This window comes from Gopherus flavomarginatus, chromosome 20 (genome assembly GCF_025201925.1).
Source record: "Gopherus flavomarginatus isolate rGopFla2 chromosome 20, rGopFla2.mat.asm, whole genome shotgun sequence".
In the NCBI taxonomy this organism is placed as follows: Eukaryota; Metazoa; Chordata; order Testudines; family Testudinidae; genus Gopherus; species Gopherus flavomarginatus.
Genome location: NC_066636.1, coordinates 17,729,550 through 17,756,235, shown reverse-complemented (window position 1 = coordinate 17,756,235; position 26,686 = coordinate 17,729,550). Strand labels below are relative to the sequence as shown.

The following is a 26,686-nucleotide window of genomic DNA, read 5'->3' as shown; positions in this document are numbered from 1 at the left end:
CTGCTGGGAAGCAGAAAGCCTTCCACGCGGACGACATATCTCGCCAAATGGAAGCGCTTCTCCCACTGGTGCGCCCAGCATGACTTTATCCCAGAAGGTGTATCGGTCCCCATTATCTTGGACTATTTACGGTCCCTCAAGGAGCAGGGCCTGGCGATCTCTTCGATAAGGGTGCATCTTGCAGCTATTTCCACCTTCCATCCTGGGGAAAATAGTAGTTCTATCTTTTCTCACCCTATAGTTTCCAGATTCCACAAAGGCTTGGAGCGACTGTACCCTCAGGTCAGGCGCCCAACCCCTACCTGGGATCTAAACCTCATATTAGCTAGGCTCATGGGTCCCCCCTTTGAGCCTCTAGCCACATGCTCGCTGCTGTACCTGTCCTGGAAGACAGCCTTCCTCGTCGCTATCACCTCGGCTAGGCGAGTCTCGGAACTTCGAGCTTTGACTGTGGATCCCCTGTATATGGTATTCCACAAGGACAAGGTACAGCTGCGACTGCACCCGGCATTCCTCCCTAAGGTGATCTTTGCCTCCCACGTTAATCAGGACATCTTTCTACCAGTCTTTTTTCAGAAACCGCACTCATTGCGTCGGGAACAACAACTCCACATGCTGGATGTCCGCAGGACTCTCACCTTTTTTATCTAGAGGACCAACCCCTTCCGACGTTCACCTTAGCTATTTGTAGCTGTGGCAGAGCACATGAAAGGCATGCCAATCTCTTCCCAATGGATTTCATCTTGGGTGACATCCTGTATTGGGCATGCTACAACTTGGCTCACGTCCCAACTGGCCATCTCACCGCCCATTCTACTCGGGCTCAAGCCTCATCTGCTGCGTTCCTGGCCCATGTTCCCATCCAGGAAATATGTTGCGTGGCTACCTGGTCTTCCATCCACACCTTTGCATCACACTACGCATTGGTCCAGCAGTCCAGAGACGATGCCGCCTTTGGCTCAGTGGTCTTAGATTCCGCAACGTCTCGCCCCGACCCCACCGCCTAGGTAAGGCTTGGGAATCACCTAACTGGAATGGATATGAGCAAGCACTTGAAGAAGAAAACACGGTTACTCACCTTTGTAACTGTTGTTCTTCGAGATGTGTTGCTCATATCCATTCCAAACCCGCCCCCCTTCCCCACTGTTGGAGTAGCTGGCAAGAAGGAACTGAGGGGCGGATGGGCCGGCAGGGGTATATATCCAGCACCATAGCGGTGCCACCCCAGGGGGTACCCTGCCGGCCCACTGAGTGTTGCTAGGGTAAAAATCTTCCGACGAACGTGCACGCGGCGCGCGCACATCTAACTGGAATGGATACGAGCAACACATCTCGAAGAACAACAGTTACCAAGGTGAGTAACTGTCTTTTCTATATGTAGAGCAACACCCCCTCCCTCGACCTGATGTAAATTGGTGCCCGCAACATACAACTTGTAGTTTAGGGTAACTTTGCTTCCTTGGATAACAAGTGTGACTAAACACTACATACAAGGGGATGAGGGGGAAAACAAAAACCTGCACTACAGGAATGATGTCTGCTTTGAAATAACACATTTGATAGGCCAAAATTACCTCCTTTTTCTAAGTACCAAAACTTCCAGCTTAATCTGGCACCTGAAAATCAGGCAGCGTTCTCTGCCTTTAATACAATCCCCAGTAATAAAGATGTTGCAGTCACAATGTAGCTGACCGGTATCTTGCTGATTCACAGATAAACTAGACTCCATCTCCTTCTCCTGTAGATTTATTGAGGGAACAGACAACTCCGATGTGTCACAGGCAGCTCTGACTTTCAGACGTACTGAGTAACTCGGGCCGCTGGTTTTACATGACTTGTCTTTTGACTAGAGACATGCCTTCTATGTAGCAGCAGGGTACGTGTTCTTCAGGAGAACCACTTAGTGACAGTGGAATTGATTAAAATATATTCAAACTCGTACCTTTGAACTTCAGGCAAGCAAAGCACTGGGATTTTGTTTATTCTCTCTTTATATAGTTCAAGCTGGGCAAACATCAGATTTTTCTGTTCACTTGCAATTAAAAAGGAAATTAGTTTTGGGCTGAACAAAACATTTTGTTTAACCCAAAATGATACATTTTGTTTAAATTTCAAGCATATTTTTAAACTTTTTTTTAAAATTTGAAACAAAAATTCATCAAATGGGAAAAATCTAAATATTTTAATTTTTTTCCTGAATAGTTGCAATGTTCATCCCCCTCCCCCCCGCCCCAAAAAAAAAAACAGTTCGGTGAAATTGACATGAATTCATGAAATGTTTTGATGTCACCAGATCTGCATTTTTTGCTGACTAAATTTTTCGGTTGAAAAATTTTGCCCAGCTTTATCCCTAGTTTCTGTCTCTCTGTCTGGCTAAGCCCAGCACACACAGGGGTTGAGTTTTCAAGTGGAAAAAATCCAACAGCCTAGAACTTTGAAGAGTTTTAAGATGGCAGGAAACCCTCCTCCATGGGAATGGGGGTTGACACTCTCTGATTTTGACTGGGGGTGGCCTAACCAAGGAGGGATTGACTATGTGCATAAACTCTCCTTAGATGATTGAGCCAGTGGATGTATTCTGGAAGTGCGGCTTAGCCAATCCCCACACAACTCACTGCTTGGGCAATGGTGAGATCATGATCAGCAGCATAGGAGACCCATCTGGCAATGGCAAAGGTATTTATCCCCCTTAATCATTCAAGAGAAGGAATCCTTGATACAGAAATTCAAGCTACAAAACTGGAAGCCTTGTTGAGAACTTGCAATCCTTTTGAGCTGCTGGCCAGCTTAGCAGCCCTTTGGCCAGAAGTTCTCTACTTTACCCCAGAATAGGTGCTTCAGGAGGCGTGGGAGGGCAAATTTCACAAACACAGTCCCCTGTCAATGTGATTGAATCCTGACTTGGAGTACCCACCTCCAGTGTTATAGGGGAGTTCAGTATCTAGGGCGCATTCAGTCCTTGAGAGCTTTGAGCCTAACAAGGGGAGAATTGTGAATGTTTGTAGTTTGGATGCTTGCCAATGGGTGTACTAGGCTGAGATTAATAGGACTTTCTTATTGCATGGTTGCTGTCAGTTGTTAATTAGGATAGGGCTGATCCCCCAGATGTGCTGGCATTGCTTTTCAGAACAAAGGGAACTGAAACATTTTGGTTTAGAAGAGAATGCTACATGTCTGGAGCTCTGTGGCTCTGTCCCATTCCCTTTCTCCTCCTCTACCAGGGGCTCCATGCCTGCCATCCCTGCTTCCCTCATCACCACTACTCTCCCCCAGTCCTCCTCAGGCCCAGCTTCTACACTGCACCCCTATAAACCCTCCTTGTAAGGCTCTGATTTCTGTTAGTCCAGTCTACAGACAACTTCCTCATTAGGCAAGTAAAGCAGCTGCCTCTGATACATGCTGGCAGCAGCAGATACATTCTTCTGCCTGCAGCACCAGGCAGTCTGGGGCCCCTGGTTTTCCTCTGAATCCGGCTTTTATTGTTTTCTGATTTGCACCCAAATCAATATCTTGTGCCCATCGATGCCTAGATCGCTCCCTGAAATTTTGGAGTTGATCAGATGCTCCGTTCCAAAGTTATCGCATACAGGCCAACAGAAATGCCATTGAGTTGTGCTGGGCCTCACTTTGCTTGGCCAGTTGGCATACGTATCTGGTTAGGAGAACACTTATGTTAAGATACTTCATCGTTGAATCTTTGGAAGGAAATTCTCTTTGAGTTAATTTGCTTACCATTAGAAATACTAATGAATGCCCTTGCAATGGAAAGCACAGAAAAAACATCTTCTTCCAGAAAGCTTTCTCCACCCTCCCTCAGAGTACATGTAACATGCTACAGCCTATTAGAGGAAAAGTTCACTATTGCATTGTGTCTTATCCTGCTTAAGCTCTTAAACTGGTGATTAAAATCAATTTGTTCTGTTTTGTTTTTGGCATCAGGTGGCTTTATCTTGCTGGATGGAGAGACTTTTGAGGTGAAGGGGAACTGGGAGAAAGGATCCAACCTCCCTGCACTTGGCTATGACTTCTGGTACCAGCCACGGCATAATGTCCTGATGAGCACAGAATTGGGAACCCCAAAAGTCTTGGCAAATGGGTTAGACCCAGCAGACCTAAAGACTGGTGAGGGCGTGTTTGTTTAAAATTTGGTGACATTCTGGTCCAGCTTTCACTAAAGCGAGGACTGCATCCAGGGACTCTGCTGTCACCAGTGAAGCCTGGTGATTTCAGAGTACGTAGGCAGAATTGTCATGGAAAGATGTCTGCAGAGCTAGTTTACACCCGTCGTTAAAGATCACAATGTGTATGACCCCAAACAAGGCAGGCCAAACCTACTCTTAGTGTTCTCTAATAGTTCTAGCCGGTGACATCAGAAGTTCAGCAAAACCTTGGGCACATATGAACTAGACTGGCCACAAGGGCTGCTATGGAGCTGTAGTCAGTGTCAGAACTCAGCTGTGAGGAGGAAAGGGCATCTCAGTTTAGTCTGACCTCCCCGCAGAAGTTCATCTTGTTCTTCTCTATCACCTCCGTGGAAGATAGTCACATACCCACAATGTTGGAGACCACTCATACTGCTTTCGAAAAGACCCATATGTAGCTAATCTGGGGTGTTCAGACCTGAAGGATCAATGAATTGAGACCCTCTGTCCTCCGGTCTCCCGTTGAACTCGGTCTTTCTCTGTTTTCTACTGCACAAGGACCAAGGTGGTGTTGTGACAGGAATCCCAGAATCTGATGCCTGACCCCTCTTCTGTGACGATTTTTAAATGGGTGAAGATTTTTGGCATGGTTATATAGTTAAGAGCAAAGGTCCATTTGCTGTACTATTAAAACCCTTGAAACCTTTCATAAAATCATAGGACTGGAAGGGACCTCGAGAGGTCTTCTAGTCGAGTCCCCGGCACTCAAGGCAGGACTAAGTATTATCTAGACCATCCTTGACAGATGTTTGTCTATTCTGCTCTTAAAAATCTCAGTGATGGAGATTCCACAGCCTCTGTAAGCAATATATTCCAGTGCTTAACCACCCTGACAGGAAGTTTTTCCTAATGTCCAACCTAAACCGTCCTTGCTGCAATTTAAGCCCATTGCTTCTTGTCCTATCCTCAGAGGTTAACAAGAACAATTTGTCTCCCTCCTCACTGTAACAACCTTTTATGTACTTGAAAACTGCTATCATGTCCCCCCTCAGTCTTCTCTTCTCCAGACTAAACAAACCTAATTTTTTAAATCTTTTCTCACAGATCATGCTTTCTAGACCTTTAATTATTTTTGCTGCTTTTCTCTGAACTTTGTCCACATCTTTCCTGAAATGTGGCACCCAGAAATGGACAGAGTAATCCAGATGAAACTTTATTAGCGCAGAGTAGAGCAGAAGAATTACTTTTATTGTGTTTTGCTTACAGCAGTCCTGCTAATACATCCCAGAATGATGTTTGCTTTTTTTGCAACAGTGTTACACTGTTGACTCATACAATATTAAGTTTGTAATCCACTATGATCCCCAGATCTCTTTCCACAGTACTCCTTCTTTGGCAGTCATTTCCCAATTTGTATGTGTGCAATTGATTGTTCCTTCCTCAGTGGAGTACTTTGCATTTGTCCTTATTGAATTTCATTCTATTTACTTCAGACCATTTCTCCAGTTTGTCCAGATCATTTTGAATTTTAATCCTATCCTCCAAAGCATTTGCAACCCCTCCCAGCTTGGTATCATCCACAAACTTTACAAGTGTACTCTCTATGCCATTATCTAAATCACTGATGAAGATATTGAACAGAATTGGACCCAGAACCCATCTCTTCAGGACCTGACTTGATATCCCTTCCAGCTTGACTGTGAACCACAGATAACTACTCTGTGGGAACAGTTTTCCAACCAATTATGCACCCACCTTATAGTAGCTTCATCTAAGTTGTATTTTCCCTAGTTTGTTTATGAGACCGTCATGCAAGACTGTGTCAAAAGCCTTACTAAAGTCAAGATATAGCACATCTACCACTTCCCCCCTATTCGCAAGGCTTGTTACTGTGTCACAGAAAGCTTTTAAGTTGGCTTGACATGATTTGTTCTTGACAAATCCATGCTGACTGTTACTTATTACCTTATTATCTTCTAGGTATTTGCAAATAGATTGCTTAATTTTTTGCTCCATTATCTTTCGGATACTGAAGTTAAACTGTCTGGTCTGAAAATCCCTGGGTTGTCCTTATTCCCCATTTTATAGATGGGCACTATATTTGGCCTTTTCCTGTCCTCGGGAATCTCTTCCGTCTTCCATGACTTTTCGAAGATAATCGCTAATGCCTCATTTATCTCCTCAGTCAGCTCCTTGAGTTTTCTAGGATGTATTTCATCAGGCCCTGGTGACTTGAAGACATCTAATCTGTCTAAGTAATTTTTTAATTTGTTCTTTCTCTATTTTACCTTTTGATGTTACTTCATTTTCACTAACATTCAGTATGTTAGATGTTCAGTTGCCCCAGTTTTGGTAAAAACTGAAGCAAAAAAGTCATTTAGCACTTCTGCCATTTCCACATTTTCTGTTATTGTTTTTTCCCCGTCATTGAGTAATAGGCCAGTCCTATCCTGGGTCTTCCTCTTGCTTCTAATGTATCAGTCTAGTGTAGGCTGCAGCTGCAATAACTCTCCTTGCCAGAGGCATTTAATTGTTAGTTGTCTGTCTGCACTCTTGGAATTGGTTGTTCTCCAATTCTAAAATCAACTCTCCTGACTTTATTTTTGTTTGACTTGATCTCTCAGGGAGCTATGGCCGTCACATTAACGTGTGGGACTGGACCACTCATGTCTTCACTCAATCAATTGACCTGGGGGAAGACTCCATCCCTCTGGAAATCAGATTCCTCCACAATCCCGACGCAGCAGAGGGATATGTTGGCTGTGCTCTGAGTAGTGCAATCCATCGCTTCTACAAGACGGGGGTAAGCACTCTAGCAGCTGCCGTGTGACAGAAGGCAAGGTTCAACATGAGCATGTTTCAGAAAGCCACTTAGACAATTGGTCACTTAGACAGTGGAATTCAGTTAGGATAGATTTGGGCAGCATCTGTTTTTGTGTTGCATCCAGGTTGACCAAGCTGTATGGCTCTGTGAAACAGCACATCTCCCAGAAAGGCCCTGGATAGGAGCCAAATCTTTGCTCTAGAAGGCCCAGGAAAATACTACTTGTTCCCTAAGGAAATCAATAGGCCAATGTCAACTTATATTGGGAGCTCTCACCAGATCCTAATGTTCTCTGTCTTTGTTCTCTGTCTTTGGCTGAGTTTCACTTGCATTGTAGAAATTCTCAGTGTCCACTGAGCCTGCCAGAGCCTTTACAAGCCAGTGGGCATTTGGAAACTAAAAGGTAGTTAATACATCCAAAACTTGCTATATTGGGAACCCAACAAGAGTCAATATCCCCATGTGAAATAATATGCCCTCAACCACTAGCCACTTCAAAATTAACTCTTTGGCTCTTGAGAACTGGGTCGCGTGGAGAGGTCTTGCCAAACAACCTGTTCTTACAATAGTGTTCTTGTTCGTTAATTTGAGGTGACAAGTTGGATGAGGTAATATCTTGTATTGGAACAACTTCTGTTGGTGGAAGAGACAAGCTTTCAAGCTTATCCAGAATTCTTCTTCAGGTCTGGGAAAAGTACTGTGTCACAGCTAAATACAGGAGGGAGTTCATATAAGAGACATTCATTTTACATCTTAAGATGGATCTAGAGAACAGCTTTAATGGAATTAAACTGTTTTTGCTATATGCGTGTATAATTATCTAGACTCTTTGTGGTGAACTAACTGCCCAGTGGCTACTGTATTTTTCTTGCCATGTTATTTATGGCCTGTACTAAAGGCTTCTGCAAGCCTTATGTTGGGAGATATAGCTTCAGTTCCATAGACTGCACAAAGCCTCCTAACCCATCCTGTATATATCCCCCTGTCTCTGGCCTATACCTAACAGTTAGGTTGACTTAGCTACATTGTATAGGGTGTGAAACATTCTACCTCTGAGAGACTTAGTTTTAAGTTGACCTGAGCCCTGGTGTAGACACGGTTAGGTCAACTGATTCTTCCATCAACCTAGCTACTGCCTCTCAGAGGAGTGAAGTGATTAACTACAGTGTCTGCAGTGCAGCAGCACAGTTGCAGTGCTGGAGCTATACCACCGTAGCATCTGTAGTGTAGACATAACTCCATGGCTGTGCTCCAAAACTTAGGCTATTGTTAAGGTCCAATGAACAATGCTTCTGTTTTTAGTATTGACAGATATATAATCATTAACTCTGTGTTTCTAACTAGTCCCCTATTTACTATTCACATCAGTTGTTAAGGTTTATTTGCAGTACCTTTGTATATGCTAGGTACACACCAGCACATGCTTATTCTGCCTCTGTCATGTATAATTGGGTTCTTGCTGACTTACCGCAAGGGAATATTATGTTTACTCTTGTACAGAATGGAACTTGGGCAGCGGAGAAGGTGGTCCAAGTCCCCAGCAAGAAGGTGAACGGTTGGCTTTTTCCTGACATGCCAGGTTAGTTTAAGCACATTTCAAAATTTTCCTCCTCCTGCTCTGCAGCTGGACTGAGCATCTTGTCACTGAATGACACACACTTTTTGCATGAAACATATGGAGGAGCTTATCAGTTATACAAGGACTTTGGCATACCTTCAAAGAGATGCAAGTGTCCTTCTGAAGAGGGAATGGCTTAGAATTGCCAATTGCATACCTATTTGTATTAAGATCTCCCAGTGTGTGTTTTGAGTGGTAATCTGGCTCATCTTAACTGATGCTCTAAGGAGGTGGCCAGTGTCTCTTCCTATGGAAGATTCTTTTGCAGTGCCCTTCGGATACCATGCATAGGCACTGACTCCATGGATGCTCTGGGGCTGGAGCACCCATGGGGCAAAAAAATGGTAGATGCTCAGCACCCACTGGTAGCCCCCCTATCAGCACTCCTCCAGTGCCTCCTGCCCACTGGCTGGCCCCACAGATCAGCGCCTCCCCCTCCCTCCCCGTGCCTCCCACATGCTGCAGTCAGCTGTTTCACAGCATGCTGGAGGCTGTGGGGGGTAGAGGGAGGAGTGAGGACACAGCACGCTCAGGGGAGGGGGTGGGAAGAGGCAGGGCTAGGGTGGGATATTGGGGGAAGAGGTGGAGTGGAGGTGGGACCTGGGGCAGAGCCGGGGGTTGAGCACCCCCTGGCACTATGGAATATCAGCACCTGTGACACCATGTATCTGCCTCTTTTCCTCACCCTTACACAATAGTTATCACATTCTCCCTCAAGTAGCTGGTTCCTCTGGAGCAGATTTATGGACTGGTGAATGCCAACTGGTCCCTGTATTTGGGAGACCCCTTTCTGCATCTAAAGGGACTTGAGGGCCCCTCAATTGAGATCCCAGTCATTGGTTGGTCAGGGGAGAGCCCATTTTCCAGTTGGACCCTTTCCTTTTAATCCATGCCTCTGATTCTGACGCCTCTCCAATTTAATGACCATAACATCACCTCTTGCAGTTTTCTCTCCCTGCCCCGCCTCCAACGGTGGAAATTGTAGCTGTAAAGGAGCAGCTGGGAGCAGTACGCTGCCGGCATGTCTCCCCAGCCCATGAAGGACTCACTGCCACATTGAGTCTTTTCCAGGCACAATTTTATTCTCCTTACGTAAAACTTAAGCAAAACCTCAAAACAAAACCCATCCTGGGCTACAGCTCCCAGGGGTTTCCCCCCTTTTTCTCTCTGTCCCTCCTGCTTCAGGACCTACTACTGGAAGCCATCTCCTCTTGTCCTTCTTCAGCCCTCCTCCAGGCCATTTGTCTGGCAGTTCCCTTTCTCCAGCACCTCCCAGAGCGGCCAAGAACCCTTCTGCAGCTTCTCTCACTAGCAGAGCTCTCACTCTTTGTAGGCAACCCAGGACCCACTCCCAGCTGGGCAAAATAATTAAACAGCCACATGATCTCTAGCTGACCAGGATCAGATGGAAAGGGAGCCAGTCAGTCACAGGTGAGGCTGGGCCCGACTCTCTTGCCTGTGACCAACTGATTGCATCATTTTTGTCTTGGCCTGAAGGTTTGATTCAGAGTAGCACAAGGCGTCCTATTCCTTCCCAAAGCAGCTTACACATGCTGATCCTGGAACAGGTTGGGTTTGGATCCTCCAACATAGTACCTCTGGTCTGGGCCCATATGTATTGTGCTATAGTCTGTCAGCAGCTGCTGATTGGGAACGTTCTAGGTTGAAGTGTGGCTTCTGCTCAGCCCTGCTTGTGAACTACCATGCAGGCAACAGGGTTTGGCTCTTCCTCCTAGGTTGGCTGCTTGAAGCTTGACAGACAGTGGTCTCTAGAAAGAATGTGGGAGTCCCTATGTCTTTTAACAGGAACTCGCAGTAGCTGTGTTCTCCAGGGAGTGGGTTGATCCTGGCTGGAATCCTGGTAATTAATGAGGGCCGAAAAGAGACCTTGAGAGGAAACAGAGTGAATATAATGATATAGCTGAGACCATCTTTTGCTTTGGGCCTGTATCATAAACAGATAGTTAAGGGTTAATGTCTCTTTCACCTGTAAAGGGTTAACAAACAGTGAACCTGGAACACCGGACAAGAGGACCAATCAGGACACAAAAATACTTTCAAATCTCGGTGGAGGGAAGTCTTTGTTTTGTGCTGTTTGTTTGTCCGTTGTTCTCTCTGGGTTCTGAGAGTGACCAGACGTACCTACAGGCTCTCTAATTTTCTGTTCAAGTAGTAAGTACAAGTAGAAAGGCGGTTTAGTCTTTTTGATTTTTTTCTTTATTTGCAAATGTGTATTTTGCTGGAAGGATTTTAACTTGTACTTGTATATTTAGACTCGGAGGGTATTCCTAGTGTCTATAAGCTGAAAGACCCTGTAACATTTACCATCTTGATTACAGAGACAACTTTTACTTTTTTCTTTCTTTTATTAAAAGCTTTTCTTTTTTAGGACCTGATTGATTTTTTCCCCCTTGTTGAGGCTCAAGGGAATTGAGTCTGTACTCATCAGGGAATTGGTGGGAGAAAGGGAGAGAGAAGGGAGCGGGGAAGGTGGAATTTCTCTGTTTTAGATTCACGGAGCTTGAATCTGTATAACCTCTTGGGGAGGGGAAAAGAGGAGGGGGGAAGGTGTATTTTCCTCTCTGTTTTAAGATTCATGGAGTTTGAATCACAGTGATCTTCCAGGGTAACCCAGGGAGGAAAAGCCTGGGAGAGGCAACGGTGGGGGAAAGGGTTTACTTTCCTTGTGTTAAGAACTAGGGGGTCTGGGTCTTGGGGTCCCCTGGGAAGGGTTTGGGGGGACCAGAGTGTACCAGGCACTGCAAGTCCTGGTTGGTGGCAGCACTACAAAATCTAAGCTGGTAATTAAGCTTAGGAGGATTCATGATGCTACCCCATCTTTTGGACGTTAAGGTTCAGAGTGGGGGTTATACCATGACAGCCTGGGTTTCATATCTGAACAAGATTTGTATGATGTGGGTCTGCGCTGATGCTCTAGGCCTGGGTTCTAACAAAGACAGATCTATGGCCATATGAGCCTTGTCATTGTCTGCTGCTCTCTGTGTGTTTCCTGACTCCACCTCTCACTGCCCTCTCCAAGGTTTCATTACCAACATCCTGATCTCACTGGATGACAGGTTCCTGTATTTCAACAACTGGCTCCATGGAGACATTCGTCAGTATGATATTTCCAACACTCGGAAGCCCAGACTGGTGGGACAGGTAAGTCAGAGTCATAAAGGCTTCTATTACTAGGTTGCGAAGCTGGGGAATCCCATCTCTTTAGGAGAAAAAAGGACTGTTTTCTTTTGCATAGGGGTTAGATGGTCAATTCCGTACCCTCATGGCCATGTTCCTTTCATACAGGGACACCCTGACATCTTTGTGACATCTTTGCTTACAGGTGTTCCTGGGAGGCAAGATTCCAAGAGATGGGCCAATCGTTGTGGTGGAAGACCAAGAGCTGAAGTGTCAGCCAGAGCCTTTTGTGATCAAGGTGAGCAATGCTAGGTATTTTCCCCACTGCTCCATTAATACTTCTCTATTGGCAGGTGTCTCTTGGTGCATGCCAGCTCCTATATGAGTGCCAGATTCTGCACATCTTACTGAGGCAAAACTTCCATCCAAGTACAATAGGACTTGCCTGAGTAGATGCTGTGGAATCAGGCCCTTTCTGGCATAACCCAGTCTGTGTATGCACAGGTTAGCCAGGAACCTGTATCAAGCAAGCAGTCAGTCTTGGTTAGAACTGCTCCTTGTCCAAATGGAGGGGTTCACCACCCCATGCATTCAGGAATGCTGGTTGTCAGATGTACTCATAGACTTAAGGTCAAAAGGGGCCATTATGGTCATTGAATCTGACCTCCTGCACAATACAGGCCACAGAATCTCACCCACTCACTCCTGTAACAAACCCCTAACCTATGTCTGAGTTACAGAAGTCCTCAAATTGTGGTTTAAAGTGACCCGTGCCCCACGCTGCAGAGGAAGGCAAAAAACCTCCAGGGCCTCTGCCCATCTTCCCTGGAGGAAAATTCCTTCCCGACCCCAAATATGGCGATAGCTAAACCCTGAGCACGTGGGCAAGACTCACCAGCCAGTACCCAGGAGCAGAACTTGCCATGCTGCTGTACTCCCTCCTGTTGCATTTGTCTTTCCTTGTGATGCCACTACCAGCTTATAACTCAGGTCTTGTTTTCCTGTAACACCAGGGGAAGAGGGTGCAAGGTGGACCACAGATGATGCAGCTGAGCTTGGATGGCAAGAGATTATATGTCTCCACTTCCCTCTACAGTGTATGGGACAAGCAATTTTACCCAGACCTTGTCAAGTAAGAAACCTTTCTTGGATGGGAAATCCCAGGGCCAGCTATAGGCAGCTGTGCCTGCAGCAGAAGTCCATTTTCATGAGCCCCGCAGCGGAAGTGGGTAGTTTTTGCACCACCTCCAAGGGCCCAAGGATGTGTGCAGGAGGACTGGCTTTATTAGCTCATTGAACACTACTAACTCATATCAGCGTTTCGCACACCAGTGAGAATCAGCCCACACTTAATAGGCACAACAGTCTCTGAGCAGCTGCACAATGTAACAATGTCTGGTACTGAAATTATTCCTCTAATGGTGGGGGTGTGGAAGAATTCATTAGATTCTAGTATTTTGAAGATGATCTAGCCTACAGGAAACCTTCAAAGCACCCGCAAATACATTTTTATTACATGAAGCTGATGGTTTTCCACATGACCACATGAGGGCATGGTGTGGCTTGCCTGTCACTTGCAGTTGCATCTAGTTGTAATCACCTCTGGTGCATTGGCAGCTCTGTGCCAAGGTTTTCAATGGAGCAGTGTGACTCTCCACAGGACGTTTCTGAGTGTGACCCCCAGGCCTCTGTTGGGCGGTTCAGTGTAGTGCAGTGAACCTGCAGTATAATGAACCTGAAGCCTTTGCGTGTCACAGTGGGCACTGCAGTCTGAGTCTCAAACCAGAACAATTGTTTGGTTCCAAACACCCCTGAATACTGGTGTGCCCAAACATTGAAGCTGAGGACTCATCTCCACTCTGTCTAAAAGACCTTTTGGTTAACTAGAAAATCTGGAAGAGAAGAACAAAGTGTAAGAATCTCTTAAACCAGGACACAGCCTCTTTTCTCCCCCTTCCCCGCCAACTTCTGCTTTCTTGTTTCTTGTTCAGGGAAGGCTCTGTCATGCTACAGATTGATGTGGACACTGAGAAAGGTGGACTAAAGGTGAATAAAAACTTCCTAGTAGATTTTGGGAAAGAACCTGATGGACCCGTCCTTGCTCATGAGATCCGCTACCCTGGTGGAGACTGCAGCTCTGATATCTGGATCTAACTGTTGTGTGTGGGTGCCTCTCTCTCTCTCTCTCTCACATATCCTAACTATACATGTGAAAAAGGCATAGGTGGGTCTGATCTGCTGGGGCTCTATCCACTACGGATGTCTAGATTTCCATGGGTGCTGAGCCACAGAAGCCCTGCATCTGTTTGCACACTTCTGGCTGAGGCTGCCAAGTGAGTGTGTTTAGCCATGAAACATGATGTCTCGCTTATTTCTCTACCCTCCCTTATTCTTGATGGCCTGTCTATTCACTGGTGGCCATGAACCTCAAGGTTTATAACTCCCTGTGTTGTGGGAGTCCTGATGATCATCTGTAAAGAGGGATTCTGGCAACTGCCTTCATGCCAATGTCTCCGAAACGATGCTACGGACCTTAACATCTGCTAGACTTCCTAAATTGGTAGAGTTAATGGAGAGGGCAGAACTGCAATTTTGAACACATACAATTAAGTTTAGAATTAAATTCTTCTTCAGCCCAGTCTCTGGGTCTAACAATAAGGAATCTGTGATCTGTGTGCCCAGAGCTGTAGCCAAGGCTAAATAGAACAAGCCTCTGAGCCGCCACAAGGGTCCAACAGTTCTTTGACATGACTAGTGATACAAGAGATGGGATTAAACACTGTTTTTTCTCTTTACTGTAAACTTTAATCATTCAAGCTTTAGGGCTTGTCTGTGCTCAGACGTTAAATGGATTAAGGTAGGGTGCAAATTAAAAGCACAATAACCGAATAATGGCATGTAGAGACATCCTTATTCTGGAATAGAGAACTTGCTTCTGTTTAGCTTAATACATTTATGCACAGTACTATGTAAACAGGATTTGATTGTAGTCTGCAAATTGGAGTCTGTTTCCTGAAGCTGGATTGTATTTCAGTTCTTGTGCAGTAACGCAGCACTTAAATGCTTTAACAAACAAATAATAAAATTGTTCTTTGCACCAGCTAAATCTTCATGTCATAATTTTGAACTCTTCTGCGTCTTTCAGGGAGCAGAAAAATGTAAGATGGTGATTCGTGAATCATGTGTCTGAAAATCAAGAAGACCAGTGTGCCTGAAATCTCTTACGGGGGAGACTTTCCAAAATCACTTTAAGAAAAAAAAAAAATCCGGAAACCAGCTGGTACAAGGTCTTCCTGTTCCCAGAAAACAAAGTATATTTGTTACTACGGTCAAAGTCTCTGAAACGTAGCATTTGTCTAGTAACTATATTCTCAGTTCCTGATCAGTAAATTGAGGATAATGGCACTTTGCCATACCACTGTGAGAGTAGGGGACCAGGGCATAGGCAGTCTTGCCTAGCAGTCACAGCTGGGCTGAGGTCTGCCCAGCGAGGACAGGAGTTGCCAGGCTGGAGTTGGAGGAATCGCAAGGTCAGGTCCCATAAATAAGAGTCAGGGTTGGTGGCTGGGGTCCGAGACTGGAGATCAGAGGTAATACCAGGTTAGGATCGAGAGGCAGGAATCAGGCTCAAAATCAGGCTGGACTCAGAGACCAGAGGATGAGGCGAAGTCTGGCGTTTCAGCAGGCCAAGGTGTGTGTGGCTGCCCAGACAACCTTCTGGGGCAACCCCTGTGGTTAAGTAGGGAGAGTTGGCCAATCAGAGGGCCACAGTGTACTGTCACTCTGGGTCTCATGGGCGGTACTTCCTGCAGCACCTACTCTTCACAGCTCCCTGGCTGTACCTCTGCATGGCCTCCTAGTGGCACTGTGGGATTATCAGCCACCCCCGAGTCCGTACACTAAGGCTGGCAGGATGAATACACTAATGATTGTGAAGTGCTCATATAGTACAGTATTGGGGGCCATATAGGTCCCATAGACAGAGGATCTAGTGTAATCTAGTTGTAACTATTATCAGCATGATCCCTTCAGTTCTCATAGGGTTGATCTTGACTAGGATAAAAGGCGTATGTGTAGAAATCGCTGTGTCACTCTAGCATGGCCTTTAATACTGGTTAGCTGGTCAAGTTGGTGTTAAGAGGATATTTGGACTTCACCTAGATCAACTAGCGCATCAGTCTAGCACAGACAGGGCAGTGTAGTGTTAGAGTGGAGTAACTGAAACCTTCTAGATACACCTTTTAAATCTTGGTCAAGATGATCCAGGTCCCGATAAGATATTTAATATGCTCTCTACGTTGCTCTGGATTTACACTGGTATAAATTAGATTAAACCCTCCATCTAAACAGGATCTAGTTTCTGCTCTTCCAGCCTTTTGCCATGGGCTTCCTAGACAGTGATACTGAACTCCTGCAACCTCTCCCACATTCCCATCCTAGCACTCACAGGTGGAGTACGTGCATCCTTTGCAGCAAACCCTCTCTGTGTATCTTGGACTCCCCTAGCTTTGGTTCCACTTGCTCCAAGCCTCTTGATGAGGTGATGACTTCTGGATGATTTTTCAGTTAGAGGGTTTTTTCTTTCGGCAGTAAGGTCAACTTTGAATTAAAACCTAGAGACAAACGTCATCTCTTGCCAGCCTTCTTCCTTGGACTCCTGGATGTGATCTGCCTCCCTGGGCCGTGATAGAGCTCGTGACAGAAGGAAAACACTTCAAAGAACAAAAGATCTAAAGCATACTTCTAGGTAAGCAAGCTGCCAAGGTGAAACCTACAGCTGAAGTCCATACAAAGTCTGGTGTTCTGATGTGGGGAATGCTCAGGGATAGGCGGGCAGGGAACAAAGCCTTTCATGTGGATTTTAACTCAAGGCAAATAACTCACCTGCCATTTAAAATGTTAGCATTTGCCACTTATTTCCACAGAGGTCTGCCCTAATGGCAGAGTGCAGTGTCTCAGAGCACCAGTGGTAACTATTGCCAGACACGGAGTATTCTTTTTAAATGGCAACCTATGTCCGCATGTCACCTGCTGCGATCAGCTGCTTCCTAGCATTGCTCTTCAGCATTCTCTGCCAGGCAGGGACAAGTCAGTGAGGGCTGGGAAGACTCTGCAGCAGCCAGCAAGGGGTAAGAACCCCTCAGAGTTGGACGCGTTCCTCTGCAGAGAACAAACCTTCGGAACGCTGGCACGCCATTACTGCTTTCAGTTCCCCAAATCACTGTCACCTTTACCTTCTTGCCGGAGCTCTGCAAGCTGCTTCTTTCTTGTCAATTACGCTAGAGGCACTGTCGTGGTATCAATCCCTACTCTGAACCTTAGCGTCCAAAAGATGGGGTACTAGTATGAATTCCTCGAAGCTTAATTACCAGCTTAGAACCTGTAGCGCTGCCACCAACCAGGAATTCCAGTGCCTGGTACACTTTGGTCCCCCCAAAATCTTGCCCGGGGACCCCCAAGACCCAGTCCCTCTGGATCTTAACACAAGGAAAATAAACCCTTTCCCCCACCATTGCCTCTCCCAGGCTTCCCCTCCCTGGGTTGCCCTGGAAGATCACTGTGATTCAAACTCCTTGAATCTTAAACAGAGAGGAAAATTCGCTTTCCCCCCTCCTTCTCAATCCCCCTCCCAGACTCTCCCTGAGAGAGAAAGTAATCCTAACACAGAGAGAAATTAACCTCTCTCTCCCCCTTCCCTCCTTTCTCCCCACCAATTCCCTGGTGAATCCAGACCCTGTCCCCTGTGGTCTCACACCAAAAAAAAAAACCAATCAGGTTCTTAAACAAGAAAAGCTTTTAATTAAAGAAAGAAAAAACAGTAAAAATTATCTTTGTAAATATAAAATGGAATAGGTACTGGGTCTTTCAGCTATAGACACTGGGAATACCCTGCCAGCCTAAGTATACAAGTACAAATTAAAATCCTTCCAGCCAAATACACATTTGAACTCCTCCCAGCCAAATACACATTTGCAAATAAAGAAAACAAACATAAGCCTAACTCGCTTTATCTACCTAGTACTTACTGTTCTGGACATATAAGAGACTGTATCAAAGAGATTGGAGAAAAACCTGGTTGCACGTCTGGTCCCTCTGAGCCCCCAGAGTGAACAACCACCAAAATCTAACAGCACACACAAAAACTTCCCTTTTTCAAGATTTGAAAGTATCCTGTCCCCTGATTGTTCCTCTAGTCAGGTGACAGCCAAGCTCACTGAACTCAACCCTTTACAGGCAAAAGAGACAAAGTACTTCTGTTCTATTAACTCCTACTATCTGTTTATGACAGGCACACACTGAAATCCCCACTTCCCCTGGAAGTCTGGCATGAGTCTCAGCCCCCCACCCACCACTGCCAAGAGGAAACCACTTCCCTTTTGCTTGTGGGTGATACGTAGAGGGCAGGGAGGCAGTTAGTTATGAACTGTGTCCTGACAGTGCTCCGGGAGCCTAGTCACGGAGAATGGCCCCACGGCGCTGAGTGCTGTGTGGACACGTTACTGTGATGGTTTCTGCTGTCAGTAATAAAGGAGAGGAGAGGTAGGTGGGGCTAGGCCGTGAAAGTGAAGACAAGTCACTTGTGTTTGATGGGTGGAGAAGGGGAGCCGGAGCCGGAGCAGGGCTGCAGAGAGAGGGGTGATGCAGTGAAAGTGGATGGGGGGAAGCTAGAAAAGCGATCTTCGCTGCAGCATTCTGAATGCATGGGCGGGGGCAGGATGGGATTCATCCAGGCTGGAGAAGAGGAGGGTTCAGTGGCTGAAAAGCAGGATGATGTGGACCTGCACGGGAGTTCCAGTGGGGTGGATGACAAGGAAAGGCCAAATCTTAAAGATGTGACGCAGGAAGAACTGGCAAGTTTTAGATGCATCCTGAATGTAAGGATGTACGGAGAGGGCTGAGTTTAAGGTAGGGTGCCCAAGTTATGGGTCTGAGTTAGGGCTGCCAACTTCCTGATCACATAAAACCAAACACCCCCACCCCACCCTTTCTCCTAGGACCCGCCCATGCCCTGCCCCTTCTCCACCAGCCTCTGGGAATGCAAGCACTGCCTCCCAGGTGCGCTCCCACCCCTGGCTTCTTCACTATCTCGGTACAGGTCAACAATAGGCCCACACCAACCCCCGAGTTTTTTTGCTGCAGGATGGACAGTCGAGTGATGGCAAAGTTCTTAGTTTAGGCTTGTAGCAGTGATGGAGTAAACTACCGGTTCAAATCAAGTCTCTGGAGAACATCCCCTGCTGGGATTGGTCATCAGTCCCTTGTGTAGAGCTTCAGTTTGTAGCAAAACCCCTCCAGAGGTGAAAGCTCATGCTCCAAAACGTCTGTTAGTCTATAAGGTGCCGCAGGATTCTTTGCTGCTTTTACAGATCCAGACTAACATAGCTACCCCCCTGATACTTTATTAACTGTAAGCAGAGTCAGGATAAGCTCTACCCTGACATCTGGTGGAAAGAATTTCAGAGAGTGTATTTGCATAGGCACGCCTACCCTATCCCAGACTGCCAAGCTGTGGGACTGCTTGGGGACAAATTGCTCACCCTCAGTTGGGTGGTACTGGCTAGACATGGGACATGGGTTCCAAAACCCAGAGAATTGAGAGAGGCTGGGGACAGGTATTTGTGCCTGGTGGTGCAGTCTCCTTGTGGAGCCAGAAGCACCAGTTGCACCTCCTCCTCTCTCCACTGTGGAATGTCAGAGTTGATTTTTTTATTCCCTTAAGAATTTAAATACAGGTTACTGAGCTGAAATCACTCTGGGCTAATGGTGCACTAGCACTGGGGCTCCCCTACTATGAGCTAAAATCACTAAAGAGCTGAAATAACTGAGCTGAGAGCACTGAGTACTGTGCTAACTAGTGGGGGAGCCTGAAGATATACTGTGGAACAGAGCCGCTGGTGGAGTGGAGCAGTTTGTGGGGACGGCTGGAGCGGATCACGGGACAGCTGGTGGCAGCAGTGCGGCTGACAGAGCGGAGTAGCTGTGGGACAGGTGGAGCGGCCCACAGAGCGAGCGGAGCCGAGCAGTTTGCAGAGAGAACTGGAGCAGCTCATGGAGCAGAGCAGCTGGTGGAGCGGAGCAGTTTCTGAGGACGGCTGGAGGAGCAGAGTGGAGCAGCTGGTAAAGCGGAGCAGTTCGTGGAGAGGGCGGAAGCAGAACCCACGGAGAGGCAGGGCAGTTGGCCCAGGACCACGTAAGGTGCCCCTTTCTATCCAGGCTGGGGGGAGGGACCTCTACAGATAAACTCTCGAACTCTAGGGTGGCATTGACCAGAGACTTTTGGGTTGTTGGACTTTGCGGTGATTGGACTTAAAACCCTAAGGGGAAAAAGGACAGTGCCAAACGTACTTGGAGGTGGGTTTTTGTTTATGGTTTGTGTTATAACCCTGTTTGTGCTGTTTCTCCAATGGGATGCCGCATTAATTCCTTCCTTTATTAAAAAGATTTTGCTACACTCAGACTCAGTGCTTGCGAGAGGGGAAGTATTGCCTCCTAGAGGCGCCCAGGGGGGTGTGGTATGTGAGTGTCCCAGGTCACTGGGTGGGGGCTCGAGCCGGTTATGCATTGTGTTACTGAAACAGAACCCCTGGATACTGAACCCGGCCCTTGTTGCTGCCAACTCAGAGGGTCAGAAGAGTTACATAACAAAGAACAGAGTCAAGTGATAGAAAGTGAGACTTTTGGAAACAAACCATAACACACTTTTTAGAGCCTAAACTTTACTCACAAGGCATTCCCCTGTCCCTTACAGGATAGCTTACCCCAAGACCTTTTCCCAGTGTTTACAACCATTTTGGGTGAGCTCCCTTCTCATAAAGATCAAGCCTGCTGGAAGCTTGGCCTCCAGGATGGAAGGAATACCTGGGGGCTACACAGCAGTTATAGTTTCAAAAGTTAATTCTTTCTCCTAACCAGGATCACACTTGTTTGCTTTTTCCTGCAGCCCCCACAATCCATGGATTAACATTTTGTTCAGGATGTAAATGTGGTGCCCTTGTGAACCGTTCAATACTGTACTCAATTTGCCTGTGACCAGCCAGAGTGCGATAAGCCCCTCTGCCTCGCTGCCTGAGACGAGTGTGTGGATCACCTTTTGGTGACCTGCCTTAATTCACAGACCTGTAGGGAATAATTTTTAGCATATAGATATAACTTAAGGCCCTACTTAATTTGCAATACTGCGGAAATTGCAGATCCCGCAATATTAGGCTTCCATTGCAGTTTTGATTTTAATGAGTTTACTCTGCACAGTCCACAATGTTGCATTCATGTTGAGGTTTGCAACTCACACTTTATGCCCCCATCAGTGCAGCAGAACGCCATTTACCTGAGCAGACAGCAGCTGGGGCTCTGGCTGTCAGCCCCACGCTGGAATATGGCAGCAAAACGTCTGATATCAAAAAAAAATAAATAGCAGACATGGCATAATACTTGAGTGTTTATATTATTCCAGCACCTTATTCTTAAACAAATAGGTCTTCTCTGGCTTGTCCAAATTACCGCAATTAATACAGGTCCGTTATTACTTTTCTACAATTTTCCACGTTTTGTCCACAACTCAGCTGCAATTATTTGAAAATCTTCTCGCGATACAGGTAGGGCCTTAGGTATTACTCTTCACAGATATTCCACACATACATTACACAATGATTCTGCTAACCAGTGCATAGGCACTGACTCTGTGGGTGCTCTGGGGCTGGAGCACTACAGAAAATAATAGGGGAGTGCTCAGCACCCACCAGCCACAGCTGTTTGGTGGCACCCCCAATCAGCTGTTTGGCAGCACACTCCGTTAGCTGATTGGAGGTGCCACCAAACAGCTGTTTGGCAGCAGAGGGAGGAGCCTGGGGGAGGGCAGACAGCAGCAAGCAGATGGGATCTCGGGGAGGGGGAAGGGCAGGGGTGAGAAGAAGTGGAGTGAGGGTGGGGCCTGGGGGAAGGCAGACAGTAGCAAGCGGATGGGATCTCGGGGAGGGGACAGGGCAGGGGTGGGAAGAGGCGGAGTGAGAGTGGGGCCTTGGGGAAGAGGGTGAAGTAGGAGTGGGGCCTCAGGGGAGAGTGGGGGTGGAGCACCCCTGGGGAAAAGAAAAACTCAGCATCTATGGACCAGTGAGACACCTGCTTTCATCAGACACTTTATATTACATTCTTTGGCAGACTAGCTTGTAAATATCAGACCCAGAGGATCCCCGTAACCCTTATGTACCCTTCTGCCAGTTGGCACCAAGGGGTCCTTGGGCCACAACGAGACCAGCCCAGAGTGGGTAGGCAGATCTGTTGGTCATCAGCCTCAGAGGGTAAATGAAGTTCTGCTTGCAAACAAAATCACCAGCGACAAGGGTGCAGAGCAGTGGCTCTCAACCTTTGCAGACTACTGTATCCCTTTCAAGAATCTGATTTGTCTTGCGTACCCCCAAGTTCTCCTCACTTAAAAAAATATATAAAATCAGACATACAACTACAAAAGTGTCCCAGCTCACTATTACTAAACAATTGCTTCCCTTCTCATAAAATAAATCAATTGGAATAGCAATACTGTACTTACATTTCAGTGTATAGTATTTAGAGCAGTATAAACAAGTTATTGTCTATGAAATTTTAGTTTGTACAGACTTCACTAGTGCTTTTTATGTAGCCTGTTAAACTAGGCAAATATCTAGATGAGTTGATGTTCCCCCTGGAAGACCTCTGAGACCCCCCAGGGGTACACGGACACCTGGTTGAGAACCACTGGTATATAGGAAGAAGAGAAGGGGGCCAATGACAGAGCCCTGAGGAACCCTCATAGGAAACTGGACGGATGATGAAGAGGCTCCTCTGAATTAACCAATGCTGAAGCAATGCTATTGTATTTGCCCTTCTTGCAATGAGCACAGGCCTGGCATGTACGGAAATTACAAAGACATAAGGTAGAAAGGAGATTAGAACAGAACAAATAGGTTTGCAGCTTCCTGGAGGGAGAAATGGCCTTAAGCGGTATGCTCTTCTTCTAACAGAAAGAGAGAGCCTGGAATTCAAGGCTTGAGGCCTGAACCGAAGTCAGCAATAGCCAGGCTATAACCAAAGTCAGGTCCTGTCATAAAGCTAATGCCTGTTTACATGTTCGCTGTCTGGTACATGAACTTGGCAAAAATGTGCCTGGCATTGCTAAAAACGTGGGCAGTCCTAAGAAGTCCTAGGCACTAGGTATTCATAGAAACACATTCCACAAGACCAGTACAAGTACACCCAACATAAAATACCAGCGGGGTAGCCAGGGCCGTTGCAAGGAAATTTCGCGTCCGAGGCGAAACTTCCACCTTGCGCCCCCCAGCCCTGTAGCAGCTCCCCACCCTCCCCCGCCCTGAGCCCCCGCTCGGCAGCTTCCTACCCACTGGCCTGGGGAGCCATGCGGTACCTCCTCACCCCAGCTTACCTCTGCTCTGAGTCCTCCCCGAGCACACTGCCCCCGCTCTAATTCTCCTCCCAGGCTTGCGGCGCCAAACAGCTGATTGGCGCCGCAAGCCTGGGAGGCAGGGGAAGCGAAGCAGCGACTGCGCGGTGGAACCCCCGGGCTGCCAGCAGAGCACTGACCCAGGGGAAACTCTAGGCTGCTGGCGGTGGCTCAGATTCCCTCTCCTTCCCAGTGCAGCGGCTGATGAAATGGCTTTACAATTTTGGGGGGTGCCACTTTTTGGCTCCCCCAAATCTTGGCGCTCTAGGCTGGTGCTGCAGCTCCCCTATTCACAGTCTCGGCTCACGTCCTTCCCTGGACCTCCCACAGCACGTCCTGCTACCTGGCCTGCCAGCCCCCGACTGAGTGCCTGACTGCCTTTTAAACGCTACCTCCAACCCCAGCATGCTCAGCATGCAATGAAGGGTGGGGCCTCCTTAGCCCAAAGTTGCTCATTAATCCCCTCCTGTCCAGTGCGGGGGTTTCTAAACCCCATGACGCACCCCACAGATGTAGGTGCCAGGTTATTTCCTCGTCCCCTTAGATCTTGATGCCAGACGAAGGGGAAAATGAAGTCAGTCTGAGGAACCACTGATGCAGTGGGAGATTGGCTGTGGGCAAATAGTTCCTTCCAGTCTGGTACCCTCTGTATAGGATGTCGAGCTGGTTTAGATGCTGACTGCCCTCCTGCTCTACCCTGCTGATAGAAGGGGGCGGAGATGAGGGTCAGGGCCCCCGTCCAGCTGCTTGCTGGGGCATATTGAAAACGGTGTAAAAAATTACAAGCTGTCACCTTACATTCTAAGGGTTTTCCTGGTGCTGCTTGCAGGCCAGGGGGCTCTGTAGGGAAGCATGTGATCAGTGTCAGTTCTGCAGACAGACAGCCTACAATAAAGTGGGGTGGGTTTTTTTAGGGAGCAGCCTGCCTTGTCTCTTTCTGGTTTTGATTCTTATCTGTCAGGGTTCTGAATACCAAGAAATAAAGTTGTGTTACAATGCAACCGTCCAGCAAAGATATATATATATGATTTTATCTAACCTCTCTGTTTGCAGTCCATGACCATAGGACTGACCTTGCTTGGGACTGCTGCCCTGCTACAACACCCCGTTGGGGAGCTATTCGCACCAGCAGAGGTGCCGTTTTCCTGAGTTCGCAGGAGGTGCTCGACCCCCACTCCACTGCTTCCCGCCAGAGCCTGCGGCATGCCTCTGAACAGCTGATCATGGTGGGCAGGAGGTGCTGGGAGGGCGAGGGAGGAGCTGATTGGCAGGGCTGCCAGTGGATGCCAAGCACCCACTTTTTTTTTCTGGGGGTGCTCCAGCCCCGAAGCACCCAAGCACAGCAGCACAAAGTGGCTGTAAAATGCTGGTCCTTGCAGCCTGGCAGCACTTGCTTTGCACAGTTGCCAGTGCTTGTGATCTGTGGTGTTTTTCCTGAAGCGCCTGCTCCCAGAGTCACATGACTACGTGAGGCTTGCCGCTTGCAGTGTTTAATCAAAGCATGGCCCTTGTATTTTGAGAGAAACTCTTGATCTCTAAAGGCCAGAAACAGACAGGCACAACCCCATAAGGCAGGCAGAACCCCACCTACGCTTTGTCTTAAAAATCACGATTAAAAAAAATCCTCATCATTTTGCGGGGAGGGTTCTGGTACATTTTTTTGTACCACTCCCCACCCCTCACCCCCAGCCTTCAAAAATCCTGAGTCAGGCCTCCAAAAATAATGAGATTCGCGTAAAAACAATGTTTGTTTTTTTAAATAATAAATTTGGGCCTTGCGTTATTCATCTGCTGCTTTCTGAGCTTTTAGGGTGCACTCGGGACACGGTTGCATGCCTTCCTCTGCAACCAGGAGAGCTAGAGATGGTACAAAATCTGAGTAGCTCCCCTAATCACATGGCTCCAGGAGCTGGGGCTTTAAAAAGAACTCCAGATAACACCGAGTCTGGAAACATGGTTCTGTAGGTGGCGGGTCAGGCATTGCCGGCAGGATCAGAGAGACCTGCTTTACAGTGAGGGATGGGGTGGTGGCAACTCATTGCTTTGCAGACAGGCTCTCTGCAGGCCTTTCTGCTGTGAACACCCCACCAGCCCTCTGAGCAAAACCCCCCCACACTCCTGCACTGCAACTTTCCCTCCCAGCTTCCTCCTCCAGCTGCCCCTCCCTTTCCCAACCCGCTGCTTGTTACTAGGCAGACTTGAAATCCAGCCGGTCAGTCGACAGACACATCCGATGTGTATCCGGGTAGAAAAGCCAGCCGCGGCCAATCATATTAATGAACGGCCAGAGTTTCCAGGCAGATCAAAGGGGTGTGAGCCAATCAGAAAAACCAGGCGGCCATCAGGGGATTTGGGGGTGGGTTTTGAGCCCCCCCGCGGGAGTAGTTGGGGTGAGATAGTTTCTATTTCTGTTTTGCAGTTGCACGTGCTGGGTGCTCGGCGCGGGGCGCAGCAGCCCAGAGCGGCCGGCTCTGCAGGGCAGGCAGCCGGGGGCTTGGAAGATGTTGCGGGGCAGCTCTGGCCGGACGGGGCAGCGCACCGGGGGCAGCAGGGGAAGGCTGGCAGCGGACTGAGCGGCCGGGCGGGGTTCCTGCTTCTCCAGCCCTGCAGACGCACCTTGGGCCGCTTGCCTCGCTCTGCAGGGGGGTTGGTGTGACCCTGAGCTCTGAGAGTAGGTGAGTGGCCTTTGTTTTGTTCCCAGTCTCTCTGCTTTGCAGCACAGCCCGGGTGGGGGGGTTACAAAGTGCCGGTCGCTTCCAGAGAGAGGAAATCGGTCTTGCAAAATCATCAGTAAATGGACCCACCAGAAGCTGCTTTTCTGCAACCGAACATCCTAGTCTTAGCGGGGCCAGGCTGTGTCTGGGTATTGCTCTGCTGCCAGACCTTGTGACCGCGCGAAATTTCAGCCTCCCCCCGAAAATCAATGATGAGATCTGGAAACACATGTTGCAAAATAAAAACTGAGACAGGAGGAGGGAGATTTCCCCAGCCTGGGGAGAGCGCGGATGGGCAGGTCTGAAGCTGCGGCTCCCAGTCCGACTGCAGATATTTAAATCTCCCTCTTCTTGGGATTCCCCCCCACACACTCCCCCCTGGGGCATTCCAGGCATTAATTGATTTCCTCTCAGTGGTAGAACCTATCCCTGAAGAAGGAAATAGAGATACAGGGTCTGTAACTAACCAGGCTACTCCAGAGCTGAGGTTTGCAGAATTGTAGCATTGCATGCAAATTTATAGTATAAACTAATGATTAAATTAGCTCCAGTCTTCTGTTGAATGCGCGGTTATTAATGGAGCCTCCTTGAGCTCTGCTGCATCCTCACTTTCGCCATTAAACAGGAAAAACTCAGCAAAAACCTTTTGGTCTTGCTAATTTAATTTGGTGTGTGTGTGTGTGTGTGTTTTTTTTTTTTTTAAGGGAAATAGGACAAGAGAAACATTGCCTGGCGGAGGTAGTCAGAGCTGGGGCTGAGTGTCAGGACTCCTGGGTTCAAATCCTGGCCCAAGGAGGGAGTGTGACCTAGTGGTCAGAA

General features: G+C 47.5%; 1 protein-coding gene across 8 annotated transcripts in view; it reads left to right on the top strand.

Annotated features, from left to right (window-relative positions):
* The window catches only part of LOC127037774 (methanethiol oxidase-like), a 110,163-nt gene that overhangs the window by 17,255 nt on the left and 66,222 nt on the right, over positions 1-26,686 (top strand). For 2 of the 8 annotated variants that reach the window (XM_050929839.1, XM_050929837.1), the window contains exon 1: positions 25,556-25,828. The exons of 2 other annotated variants lie outside the window; for them this stretch is intronic. Coding sequence is in view for 2 of the 6 variants with exons in the window: in XM_050929842.1 (XP_050785799.1) it covers positions 2,556-2,676; positions 3,940-4,122; positions 6,767-6,945; positions 8,467-8,545; positions 11,625-11,746; positions 11,928-12,020; positions 12,736-12,854; positions 13,714-13,876 (1,059 nt within the window). In the remaining 4 variants the exon portion in view is untranslated. Of the gene's footprint in view, positions 1-2,555; positions 2,677-3,939; positions 4,123-6,766; positions 6,946-8,466; positions 8,546-11,624; positions 11,747-11,927; positions 12,021-12,735; positions 12,855-13,713; positions 14,479-25,555; positions 25,829-26,686 lie in introns of those variants that run through there. 4 more of the 8 variants (XM_050929842.1, XM_050929846.1, XM_050929838.1 and 1 more) reach the window with 4 other exon arrangements.